This window comes from Macrobrachium rosenbergii, chromosome 3, assembly GCF_040412425.1.
Source record: "Macrobrachium rosenbergii isolate ZJJX-2024 chromosome 3, ASM4041242v1, whole genome shotgun sequence".
In the NCBI taxonomy this organism is placed as follows: Eukaryota; Metazoa; Arthropoda; class Malacostraca; order Decapoda; family Palaemonidae; genus Macrobrachium; species Macrobrachium rosenbergii.
Window position 1 is genome coordinate 24,876,570 of NC_089743.1, and position 14,202 is coordinate 24,890,771.

The 14,202-nt window shown below is 38.3% G+C and overlaps 1 protein-coding gene across 3 annotated transcripts in view; it reads right to left on the reverse strand.

Moving 5' to 3' along the window:
* Window positions 1–14,202, reverse strand: part of Psa (puromycin-sensitive aminopeptidase) — a 133,828-nt gene that overhangs the window by 117,452 nt on the left and 2,174 nt on the right. For all 3 annotated transcript variants that reach the window (XR_010857448.1, XM_067128899.1, XM_067128912.1), the window contains exons 2-5: window positions 11,053–11,188; window positions 10,630–10,871; window positions 1,170–1,320; window positions 749–895 (exon numbers count right to left, since the gene is read on the reverse strand). Coding sequence is in view for 2 of the 3 variants with exons in the window: in XM_067128899.1 (XP_066985000.1) it covers window positions 749–895; window positions 1,170–1,320; window positions 10,630–10,871; window positions 11,053–11,188 (676 nt within the window). In the remaining variant the exon portion in view is untranslated. The remainder of the gene's footprint in view (window positions 1–748; window positions 896–1,169; window positions 1,321–10,629; window positions 10,872–11,052; window positions 11,189–14,202) is intronic.

Below are 14,202 nucleotides of genomic sequence, written 5' to 3' on the forward strand. Positions count from 1 at the left end.
AGGTAGTGGGGGGAAAACTTGCTATATTAAGTAAGGCGAAACATCTTGACCGTCTCAATCTGCACAACAACTAAACATTACCATTGTGTAGTTTGAATCAAAACATAAGTGTCTAAAATAAAAAAAAAAAATAATTAAACAAACACCTAGACGAAGGTGTTTGAGAAACAACCACAATGATATAAGGGGAGAAAAACTCCACATCTAAGCTTACTATGCAGTAAGAGTAAGTAAATATATCACTGAAGACATACAAACAAAACCTACTGACATGTCTAAATATATCGTAATTCACAAATGTTTCAATATATCCAAATCAATGTTTCAAATTACAAATGTAAAATATATAAGAGGAAAGAGGCCGAACGGCAGGACAGAAGAAAAGCCCGTCTTGTTGAGAGTGCAGCTAACAGTAAACTGAAAAGATTGTGGTTGGGTGGGTAGTACTTCCGCCCCTAACATAGGTACTGTAACTGTTACCATAGCCACCTTGCAAAAGTTTAATGGCCAGACTTTCCAGCTTCGCCAATAGTTATCTGCATGTAAAGACTGTTGGTTTGTATTAGTGTAGGAACAATCTATTTTCAAAAATTTAAATAACATTTTTTCACAACAGGTTTTCTATGGCTAGGTTACAGGATCTGTTGTGCAATGACTTTTGCTTTGTTCTGCCAATGAAAATAATAAAGATAAACAGTTGCAGCATCTTACATATTCAAAATAAAAACTTCAACCATTATTCACTCACCTTAATACCATCTGCTGACATATCTTCCACAAAATCATACTCTCCAACAACTACTGCTACCAAGTAGGTGGACATAAGAGGAGAGGGAGCAAATTTTACAACTTGCAAATTTGGATCAGACTCACAAGGGCTCCTAGAGACTTCTGGCTGTTGAGAAATTTGAAAATATATTAACAGCTGCTTTTACTTCCTAAAGCAAATGCAACGTGTAAAATTAAGAAATGCCTTTCTTGCTGACCTATCTTTACTACTACAAGTAGTTTAACAAAATAACTGAGTGAACAATCATCCACCTATTAATTACATGTAAAATTGAGGCAAGACACAATAGAATTCTTTTCATGATTTCGTAACGCTATTCCAAAACCATCTGTGTTCACCCTCATGAGGTAAACATATGAGACAAAATGAATTAGCTTACCATATTGGAAAGAGGCACTCTGTCATGAGGAACTACAAGAGTCATGTTAAAACAGGCCTTCAGTGCTGGTTCATCCCAACAAGGAAAACATCTTCTGGCATCTGTTGCCTCAAACTGCGTAACAGCTGAATATCTATCTTCACCACTCTCACTGCAAAATGATTACATGCATTCCGATGTCAATTAAAACTCCAAATTTTATTAACTGAAAAATATTTTACGTATAAAATCTAAGTTCATTATCTTATAAAATATTTTACAGGATTATGAATACAGTACAAATTAAAATAACCATAATGCTGTATAATTTTGTATTTTATATTGGAATAAGTCTTGAAGAAGAAACCATGAATGGAAGAAGAATATAGCAGCATGATAATTATCAAAACAATCAAACAACTCCACAGCAGCATATAAAGAAACAATGTATTAAAAAAATTTATGCATATGCAGCCACAAAACCTTTGAAAACTCTTAATAATAAGAAGTTGAAGCATAATAAAAGTAGGGAAGACAATGATTTATAAATAAAGGGAATACTGTAGTTGGTGCAATGAACATAGGCAACAAAAAAATAAATAAAATAAACATAGGCAAAAAAAAAAATCACACAACACTAGCAGGAAAACACATCATACATTTATAGCCCAATGCTGAAAGGTAAGACAATGAAGACATATCAGACTTGTTTCTAATACATAAAATCTTGATAATGGAGGTCAAATATTTAGCATTCCATCAATCAAATAAATAAGTCTAGATATTTAGCTTTTTCAACACGTCTGTGAGTGGTCCCTGAGGACATGGCTGCCATTTACCTTACCTAAACCCATGGAAATGGGTCGCATTTATTTTATCTAAAATATTACAAGGTTTTTTCCAGCTACAACAGGTCTTGAGTCAATAAGGACACTCTTTACTAGCCTTTGGCACTTGATACTATTGTATGCATGCCAGTATACCTACTTAAAAATAAATTCTGCATCGTTGAAAAGCAAATGTGCAGCCATTGCTTGGTTTCTGTAATTTACATTAATAGCTCTTTTGTGCCCAAAGAGGTTATCAAATTATCTTCTGGATGATGCTCTCAAAAAAAAAAAAAAAAAAAAAAAAAAAAATTAATTATTCAAAAACGGAAACATGTCAACAGAGTGATAGTGAGAGAATAACTATATTAGAAATCACTGAAAATCTTCCAGATAAACTATGGATATTGGTAACTGTAGTCTAGTTGGGAAAAATGTGAAAAGGACAAACCTAGCCTATATGTTATCAGTTGCAACACCTGCCCTATATGTTATCAGTTGCAACACCTGCAATTTTGCATATGCGACTAAAATTATTATTGTATTGAATATGATTTTCTATGTGAAAATACATGAAGCATAAATTTATTTTTTTGTGAAGCTTGTTGGGTTGAGAAAATTATATTGTCAGCTAAGTTTTTCCTTAACTTTACAGAGACAACTTGGTCAATATATAGTTTGATGTTCCTTGCTTAGTTTATTATTGGCATGATTGCATGTTGTCATTCTTTTGAGAAGTTTAATATTTCACTGTTGACGATAGAATTTTAAAATGTAGCTTTTCTCAAATGGGGTACAAGTTTGATCATTTCAAAATTGATGTTACCTTGGCCTAGGGCTAAGTTCAAAATCTAAACTTTCCAATGGTTTTGCTTTCTTGTTCACAAAAGCAAACATGAAGATTTCATTCACTGCCAACATGTTTCCCAACAACTGTATATTAGATATTGCAAAAGGATCACAAACTCTTTGCCTACTATATGTCAGGGCATGTCTTGATAGCATGTTTCATCCATTTTCTAAATTTTTGCCAAATTTTTTTATCTGGTGTGTCATGTGGGTTGGAGAAGTGCCGTTTCCATGAGATTACTTTTCCTTTCTAAATTTTGTGGATAACTGACTGCACAGTGATTTTAAAACTTTAATACACATCAATTTGCAATTTATGGAATTCTGTCAACTAGGAAAGGGCAACCATATACAGGTTGACCATCACTAATCCGGGTCTAATTTTGGCTAGAGTAATTTCAAATTTCCCAGATCACCACACCAACTTGCTGCTATTACTGTTTGTTGGTGCTATTTGCTGCATAAACAGTTAATATTCATTCATTTAAAATGTTTATGTCAAAGGTCCCTAACACATACTGACATTTAATTGTACACCATGCTGCAGTCTGTACCAGAGTATGATCAAACATATTTAATAGTTTGTGGCCCATTTTGTGGCTCACCTAACATGCATGTACACGCACACATCTGCTTTCATTTCTCTCTTAAAACTGTCTTGTGCTAGCATCAGTCCTGAGAACAATAGCTGTTAATTATGCTTCATTTCATCTTTAAAAAGTTTTTATTAAGCAACAGTGTGTTGACAGAGGGGGTTTCCTCATTGTCAACAATTTGGCCAGCCAAAAAGGCAAGAAATGATATCAATTTGGAATTAAACCTGCATGTGATTGATCAGTATGGAGGAAAAAGAATAAGCACAATACCATGTAACATAGAACTTCCATGCTCAACAATGTTGACAGTTATTAGGGATCAAAACCACATATATGAAACTGTGGCAAGGTTTTCTTCAATGAATTCTACTGTACTTACAAAGCAAAAACAAATGCCAATCCATGAAATGGAAGTTATTAATGGTATGGATAGAAGACCCAATTGAAAAATGAACATCAATAAGCCTTATTATCATAAAGGCAAAGGCTAGAAGTCAGTTTCAGACCTATAAGGAATCTGCAGGTGATGACTATCAACAAGAATTCATCGCAAGTACAATATTGGATGGTTCAAAAGAAGATTCAGTTTGCAGGAGAGGCAGCGAGAAAGTTCATAGATAGTTTTGATGAATTCATAAAAGAAAAAAAGATAAAAGACTATAACATTTCCAATGCAAAAACTGAGTTAATAATCATTCTTAGAATAAACACTTATAAAAATACTCCAGCGTAATGCAAAAACGTAAACATCATCAAATGCACGTGCTCCACATGATATCCAAACATCTTAAAAATGAGCTGTAACATTATGACGACACGAAAATTGGCTGAGATCAAACTAGAGATCAGTAATAGTAAATTACTTTCCAGTAGTGTACAGAGTTACTAGGGTGCGATATTCATTTGAATCAATGGAAATTAGGTTAAACTGACTTTATTTTAAGCACAGTTACCACTGGCTCACCATCAAAGCATATGAAACATAGATATAAACGTGGGGGAAGTTACAAAACATTGACATGAACTGGAAAGTATTTAGTGAAATGAAATATATCAACAATGATGCAATATTCTCCTGTGTACTGTATACCCACTTAAAACTAAAAAAAACTATACAGTATGTCTTTGCATAAGACATCACACTTGAAGAAATGTCATATGTAGATGTAAACGTGGGATAAGTTACATACAAAAAGTTTCTGTGATATTACAAGGTGAAATGGGAAATTGATGATTACTAGAGATCAGAAGATTAATAATACCTTTTTAATACATTTCTTACAAACAACATAATGAATCTAGTCTTCATCAGAATATGAATGACGCAATACTTGCCAAGTATAATTCATGGTAAGGGAACGCAACAATGCAAAAAGGCAAATCTACTGAATTCTAAGTACAGGCAGTCCCCGGTCATCGGCAAGGGTTCCGTTTCAGCGGCATGACGATTGGCGAAATTCACTGATAACCAAAAATTGGTGATTTCTGGCACTGATAAGCGCCAAAAATCGCTGACTCGGTAATCGGTGCCTCTGTTGGGTGTATATCGGCGCCAATAAGAGGAAATCGACGCATATCAGCGCCAAAAATCGCCTATTTTTGTCACTACACAAGCGCAGAAAAACCAGATCGCCAATAACCAAGCCTGCCAATAACCGGGGACTGCCTGTAAAACAAATGAATATACTGTGTTCATATTGTAAAGAAAGATACAAAAGTTACTATATAAAAATATACTCATGGTGATAAAACCATGGTAGGCTGTACGTAAAAGAAGTTAAGATATGGGGTATCCTATATATACCTGTGGACTGAATTGCAAATTGATTTATGTCAAAATTCATAACTCAGCACCTATGCCGTGACCAGAACTGGCAAAATAATTATAGTATTGCCAGCCTTCTTTCAAGAGATGCACCAACTATCAGAGTTATGTCACCAGTTGTCAAATTAGTCACAACAGATAAAACAATAACTAATATAATACCAGCTTTCCTCCAAGAGCCTGGGAAGTCACTGCATACACACACATAACTGCTAAAATTATTAGAAGATAACCAACTTTCTTTTAAAAGCCTCTCTACCAATTGGTGTTGCAGCTGCCTATTCCTTTGTTTCTCATATCTTCTCAGATGTAATGTCTCCATCTTCTCTTTGGCCCTCCTCTCCTTTGTGTCCCTAGTACAGACCCTCTTATATCCAGCATTCCGTGGTCTGCGAATTCCCATTAACCAGGACAATTTTGAATCAGCCACCATTAGTTCTTGAGCGACTACGAGGGTGGTGCCACACGTTTCAATTTTTGGATTCTTTTGGATTTCAGAACTGAAGCTTGCTCCGCAAATATACACGTACAGTTTATTTCCACCAAAAACATTCTGTGAAACTCCATTATCATTGTGATATGTGTAAAAACCCAATCGTCCTGACATATGTAATTGTGTTTTACGGATGTGGATATAATCAGTTCACCCCTCTCTCTCTCTCTCTCTCTCCATGACCACACGCTGTTGGCTGGAAGGGTTGGAAGTAGCCAATCACACAGCTTGTAGCTCAGATGCTTTGTGTACGTACTGTTACTAGTTACTAGTGTATGAGTTGTATTTTTGTTCTCTCTCTCTCTCTCTCTCTCTCTCTCTCAGTATACATATCCTTTAATGAAAAAACACAGCAAAATATCAATAAAATGTTATTTTGCTTGCAGAATACATTTATACTGTATTATTATACTGATCTATTATCATCATAATATGTACCATATAAAAAAACTGATTGTCCTGACATTTGTAATTGTTTTTATCGATGTAAACATAATATCAGTTCATCCTTCCTTCCCCCTTCTCTCTCTCTCTCTCTCTCTGTCTGTCTGTATGAACACATGCTATCGGCTGGTAGGGTTGGAAGTATCCAATCACACAGTAGGGTACCAGCTTTTCTCGATGCTGATTGGCTGGAAGGATTGGAAGTAGCCAATCACACAGCTTGTAGCTTGGATACTTTGTGTACTACTTTCACTAGTGTATGAGTTGTATTTTTGTTTCTCTCTCTCTCTCTCTCTGTCTTTCTCCCTCTCCCTCTCAATACAATATGAATTACTGTATCATAAACATAAAAATTTGTAACTAAAACTAAAACTGTATGAGAGAAAATGACTGTGCCTGAATATAGGGGTAACTTGATTATTTTCACACGTATGTAAGCCGTATATTTTTAACGGTAATTTGTAAGATGACTTTGAAATGATATCAAAGTGTTTTAGAACAATAGTTTAGAGTATATTGGTGTTTGAACTAAAACAGGCAGTGAGATATTAAAATAGACAGTTATAAGCATTTTTAGAGAGGGGCAGTCTTTGGTGTTTGGACTATTAAAATAGGCAGTTATAAGTGTACTTAGTGGAGGATACCAAATTAACGTGGATTTTCACGTAACACGGGTGGTTGTGGTCCATAACCCCCGTGATCATGGGGGACATACTGTATAGTATATTCGTGTATCATCCAAAATCATGTATCATGCAATCATTAAAATCTTGTCCAAATACACAATTTCATCATGTACATTGTGTATAGTGAGATGTGTATTTTTAGTATATTACACTATCTACGCTTTCTATGCCTATCTTAATTTTGGTAGATACCAACAATAATACATAGGCTATTATATATGAGTTAGCTTTCAACTAAGAGATAGGCTAGGAGCAAAAGTTCATTGCGCTAAATGTGAATCTTCATAGATTAAATCAGGCTTACCAACCTTGCGGAGAGGTTCATAAGGGGGGCCTGAAATCCATTTCAGGATGACATCTAGATTCCAAGAGACTGCATCCAATTTTGGTTGCTTAGCGGAATCAAAGACTTAATAAGGTCAGACAGGTCCTAATCAGAGGACAAATCTAAGCCTCTATGCTTAAGTACAGAACTAAGCATAGATCTGTATTCTTTGATAGTCGAGGTAGAAAGCTTCTTGGAGGACTTCAGATATAGCAATAAGTCGGCTACTTGACTGACAGAGGTCTCAGAAGAAGAGACATTATGGTGTCTGCACCATCCTCTGAAGACTGACCACTTTGACTGGTAGAGTTTGTTAGAAGAGGGTCATCTGCATCTCGTAATAGCTTCTGCAGCTCGCTTCGAAAACCCCTTCACTCTGATGAGGCGCTCGACAGTCTGTAACCTATCAGAGCAAGAGCAGACAATCCTTGATGGAATCTGAGGAAGTGGGGCTGTTTGAGCAGTGACCGCTTTTGTGGCAGGGAGCCTCTGGAAGTCTACTAATAGTTATAGCAAGTCCAGAAACCATTCTTTCCTTGGCCAAAAGGGGGAGACTAGTGTCATCAAAACATTCTGGAGAGACAGCAGTTTGTTGATCACTTCCCTGACCATACTAAAGGGAGGGAAGGCATAAACATCGAGGCCTGTCTAATTCAGTAGCATAGCATCCATCTTCCAAGCTAGAGGATCTGGGATCAGGGAACAGAAGCGAGGAAGCCTGTGATTTCTTGAAGTCGCAAACAGGTCTATGGATGGTGTGCCTCACAACCTCCATAGATCGTTGCAAACCAAAGGATCCAGTGTCCATTCCGTTGGAAGGACTTGTTTGAGGCGACTCAGACCGTCTCCCAGAACATTCATCTTTCCTTGGATGAATCGAGTCAATAACAATACCTGATTCTGATCTGCCCACAGCAGAAGTTCCCTCGCCACCTCGCAAAGAGAGAACAAGTGGGTCCCCCCTTTGCTTTCTGATGTACAAAAGAGCTGTCGTACTGTCTGCGTGAATCGTTACTGTCTTGCAACGCACCAGGGTCGAGAATGACTGGAGACCCAAATGAATGGGCTTTAGTTCCTTTATGTTGATAACAGGAACTTCTCAAAACTTCCAACCATGTTCCCGACACTTCCTGATTCCCGAGATGAGCTCCCCAACCTAGGTCTAACGTGCCGGAGTAAAAGTCTAGGTCAGGGCTTGCTGGAAAGAGAGACTTCGCTTCATAAAGTCTGTCTTCGTATGACCACCACTGAAGATCCTGTTTGATCTCCTATGTGATCAGAAAAACGAAGGAGTCCGCTTGTGTTTTTCTGCTCCAGTTCGCTCTTAGATAGAATTGGAGTGGTCTTATGCCCAATTTCACAAACTTCTTGACTGAGGCTAACGTTCCTAAGAGGCTCATCCATTGAGCTTCTGAGGATGACTGAAGAGAAAGGAACTCTCTGACGGATTGAAGGCAGGAGGCAACTCTTCGGGGGGGAGAGAAAAGCCCAAAATGTCAGTCCAGAGTCATTCCCAAACAGAGAATCCATTGAGTAGGAGTCGTCTGTGACTTCTGAATGTTTATCAAAATGCCTAATTCCTGCATTAGGCAAAGAGTTTTCATATGTCCTCCGTGCAATTCTGTCTCGACGGAGACCTGAGAAGCCAGTCGTCCAGGTAGCAGGAGATGCTTATTCCAAGAAGGTGAAGCCATTTGGTGAGGGGGGCAAGGATCTGAGTAAACATTTGTGGGGCCATGGACAGGAACTTTCCCTTGGAACAAGAATTGTAGAAACTTTTCAAGTCCCAATGTGTTGGAACATGAAAGTAACCATCTTGAATGTACAGGGTGACCATCCAGTCCCCTTGATCGATGGCTGACATGACTGACTGATTTGTTTCCATGTGAAATTTCATCTTTACGACAAATTGATGTAGGGCACTGACTCCAGCCCTCTGATGCTTTGAGGACTATGAAGAGTTTGTTGAAAAACCCTTCCAACTCTTGATCCTTGACCAACTCCACCGACTCTTTGCACAGAAGAGATTCTACTTCTCGCGAAAGGGCCACAAATTTCTCGGGGTCTGGCGAGTAAGCTGGTAATATGATTGGCGACTTGGCTACAGGAGGGTTCTCCTAGAAAGGAATGGCATAACTTTCTTTCAGTACCTTGACCACCCAAGGTTTTGCACCTCTTCGACTCCATTCCTTCCAAAAGAGGCGTAGTCTGGTTCCTACCAGAGAGCATAGGACTAGACCTTCCATCTTGGTTCCTGATTTTAAGGTCGATTCCTTAATCGATCTTGAGGGATGTCGCAGATTCATGTGAGGTCTGGGTTGGATCTTCTGCTTGCCTCCATGAAAGGGCTGGGATTGGAGGGGAGAGAACAACTTCGTAGTCACAGTCAGGGAATCTCTGGGACATTTGGTGGATTGCGCCAGTAGATCATTGGTAGACTTTTTCTGAAGCGATGTCAAGATCTCCTGCACTAAGTCTTGTGGGAACAAATGAGCTTTTTCCAGAGGTGAGAACAACAGAGTCGACTTCTGGGTAGTGGTCACAGGACAATCCTCGATCTTTTTGGCCAACGCACCAATAGTCCAGTCGAGAAAGCTATTCACTTCTAAAATCTTAAATAAGTTCCTGGTCAGATGGTCTAGCTTGGGGGAGGAGAACATTATTTTCGCCGAGGAAAAGGCCGACCAACATGTTGCATCTACCAAGCCAGAGAAGTCCTCCTGGGAGGAAGCAGAAAATCCCAGAGAAGGAGATTCCCTTGTTTCATAAAAGCTGTAGCTTCTCTTGACCAACTTGCATCCATCACATTCAGACAAGTGAGATCAATTGAACACTCTTGTCCTCTAAATTTTGCACAGATCCTATGACTATCATAGGTTACTTTGGTCATCCAGGTCTTGCAACCCTCTCTACAACATCTAATACTCGATGAACTGGAATCGGACATCACGAAAAAGAAATTGCAGAAAATCCACTAGGCTAAGCTGAAAAGCTACCAAAACAATCAGTACTTCACCAAATCCTTGGGAAAATCGAAGAAAAACCTCGAATTCAGCCATCAAAACATTCAATGTTGACATCGAATGTTTTGGTGGTTCCCCGATAGAGGGCAGGATAGTTACCTACACTATAAGCAAAAGAATCATTCCCACGAACTTCAAATTTTTAACTGCTGTGCAAGTAGAAAAGTATAGCTATGTCATTACTTGCTAAGTTACATATATATGAAACATTCTTTTAAGCTGGTAAACTCATATCTTAATGACACAGGACACTTTCTTAATGCTCAAGGCCATTAATAAACACTTTTGAAACAGATAACTACAAGAACCTTACCCATGCGATAATACTTATAAGAGTCAAAACTACAGCAAACCTAGAAAATCTAAGTCATGATTTCAATGAACAGAAATGAAAACTTTCAATCTAAACTTACGAGGTGTACTTGCTACGGTACATTCCCTTCATCTTGTCATTCAATTCACCATCGAATGCCAAACTAAGTTTAGCTGTTCCAATTGGAAGTGTTTCTTGAAAAGTAAGAGTAACCATTTCTGTAGCAGCAACAATTTCAGTGGATACTGGAATCAATACCTCGCCTGAAGACAAAGTAACTTTGATATCTCGTAGAGTCAAATCCACAGAGTTGAATCTTATATGTTTGGTTGCTTCCTTGATCTGTTGATACCAATTTTCAATAAGACATCTTAATTAGTGCTCATAATTTATGCTACACATCATGAAGATCCTATGTGATTCATCAGCCATGCATATTTACAGAGTTAAATAAATAGATTAAAATAAAAGTTCCAATGAATATTAAACATAAACATCAAACCCACAAGCATAGTCCACTTACTTCCAATTCAACTTCTTCTGATCCATGAAATACGCACTTTACTAAATTAGGCTGAAGAGTGATGTTATAACTCTTTGGCTTCACATTTTCTGGTAAACGCTCAAATGGCTTTGGCTCAGGCATTTTTGCGTGTTTCCTGAAAGATAAAGAAAAAATATACATATATGTATGTATATATATGAATAAAAGCTCATGCTTGCAAATGAAAGGAAGAGGCTAAATCCTAATTATCACCACCCACATACGAAATACATAGAGCCTAAGTCCAATTAAAACCATTCACAGGAACCAGTACATGCAGTGTAATTCCAATTAGCACCACTTACACCTAAAAGTGCTATATTGTATATGCTGTCTTATTACAATTACAGTATCACCACTCACACAAGAATTGCATGATGTCTAATTCACATTACAGTACCACCATTCACAGGATACAGTACAAGCTGACTAATTTAATGTACTGTACCAAAATATATGGTGTCTAATTTAAATTACCACCATTCACATGATACTGTACATATCTAATACCAATTAACAAAATACATGGTGTATAATTCAAATTACAATACCATCATTCACAGGATACAGTAAACACTGTCTAATTCCAACTACCAAATTTCACACTACATAGTACATACTGTAATTCCAGTTATCACCATTCACACAAGGCAGTGCACACTAATTCCTATTATCACCATTCTGAGAAGAAAATACATGCTATCTAATTCCAATTATCACCAATCACACGATGGTTACATGCTGTTTACTGTAATTCCAATTATCACCATGTGAAGTAAATGCTGTCTAATTCCAATTATCATAATTCACAAAGTACATGCCACCTAACTGCAATTATTACCACTCACACAATACAGTATATGCTGACTTATTCCAACTATCACCATTCGCATGATAAGTTCATGCTGTCTTATTCTCATTATCATCATTCACTGTCTGTGCTTCTACAACAGTATACAGGAAATGAAATTTGAATCATCCCACTCCAACTTATAAATACAAAACATCAAATTGTTTTAATTATTTGTATCTTCCCAAGCCTTTTATATAGGAGTATCCTTCAACACACTGAACATTGTTGATCTTGGTAATGTGGCGGTTAACTGATCACTAAGCACTTTTTCCTTGTCTTGGGGACAAAGTGAGGTGGTAACTGCAATAAAAAGCTCTGGTTTGCAAATGTAAGAAAATTCAAATTAATTTTAAAATTTCATACTTGTGCCTACAAACTACTGGAAGTTTAACAACCCCGTTGGAAATGCCACAATCCTGGTTTGATGTATGGGTGGTAGGGCAGTAGGGCCCTGGGCCTAAGTGAGAGTGTGGAGCCTTACTTACTAAGTAGAAAAGATCACAGAACCATGTGCTATGCCCAATGGGCTGCACAAGTTGGAAGGTAACTAAATCTTGGGATTAGAGTACAGCTCTATCACTAACAAATCCCCACCTGTTAAAAGGAAAAGCAGAGGGAGTCACATATTAGCTTCCAAAGTTCTAAGAATGGTTGCTTGACTAAGTAGCCACTTACATGTGTGACTGGTCCAACATGTACTTTGGCCATACTGCTACTCTGCAGGGAGTTAGACAGAAGAATGAATAGAAGCCAGTCATTCTATCATTCAACCTAGTCTTACTCTCTCTAAGTATCTTCAACAAGAGCCTTACTGTCAGGAACAAGCTGAGCGCTTACACAACCGGCTGAGCAGCCACCTCAGGTTCCAGAGGATAGGAGTCTAAAAACCTGTGGGTATCCCTCAGACATGATGAAGGATGGTCTGAAGCTACAGTCACCTGCTCTCCTCATCTGTGTAGCAAAATGCCAAAGATATAACCATGCCCATGACTTTGTGAGTGTTTGCACAAGTTATGTGACTGACTACACAGTGTTTCTTGTGTTTGCCTGTACTGTACTAGCAAGAGGCACTCACGCTGTTCACAGAAGAGGGTGGAGCCTAATCGGTAGCATATACAGGTGTAGAATCCTCTCATCCAGACAACGGCAAACTACAAATAGACCAGGATGCAGCATAAACTTCCATATACAGACCATACTATGGAGACATATTGTGTAAGAACCCTGTCTGTACACATACAGTCCAGGGACAATTCACGCACCAAGCAAAGGAGTAGTGCTGGCTCTACAAGAGCTTCAGTTGTAACATGGGCACCAGCCAACTTGGTCCCAAGCACACTTAGTAACCACTATGTTGACCCTACCTAAGGTGGGTATACACTTGGAGGTGAACAAGCACTGTCACCTACTCTGAAAGAGGAGCAATCACACAAAATCCTAAAGGAATACCACTTCTTCCTACAAGAAGAAAAGGAGATCGAAGAAGCATAGGAAAATGAGGAATATTTTACAAAGAGGGCAATGAAGAGAAGCAATTGTGCTTCTTCATTTATTTCCTACTCATGTCTTCTTCTCCCCTGCAGCAGCAGTAGTCATGGTTGATGCTGTGGGGGCATCTCCCAAGGAAGGATGCCCACTGCTAGAGGATCAACAATGTTGAACTCCTAGTGGGAGCAGCAATAGCAGACAGAAGCAGTCAACACAGTGAGAGCAGGAAAACAGATCACTCACCTTCCCACAAACCCCTCTGGGCTGAAGGATGATGTATGTGTGGAAGGAGCAGGTAGAGAGGTTCAGGGGCAGGAAGGAGGAAGTGGTAGGTGAACCCTTCTAGCCTTTCTCCTCTACACCAAAACCTTCCCAGGATAGCTGTAGATCCTACCCCTACAAAGGTGCAGTTAATATTTGTTAATGTCCTTCACTCATCCATGATAAAGTACCTTCACTCACCCATGGTAAAGTAAACAACACTAAAAACAAAAACACAGGTTCAAACACAGCAGTCTACAAGAGCACAGCACAACATCCTCAGTTGACAGTAGCCACAGTCCCCCTTAATCACAAATTGACTACCTTGTTACCAAGTTTCAACAACCAATTCTAGCTCACGCTGAGGAATACACATAAATAAATGGCAATGTTTGTATTTCAATACAGACAATTATGTATTTCTTTGACTGTTTATGATTGATGCATGGCACTCGTTTTTGGTTTTCCCACACACAAAATCCCTGTTTCCTTATTAGTAGGATATGGGCTAGGAGAGATATGACCAG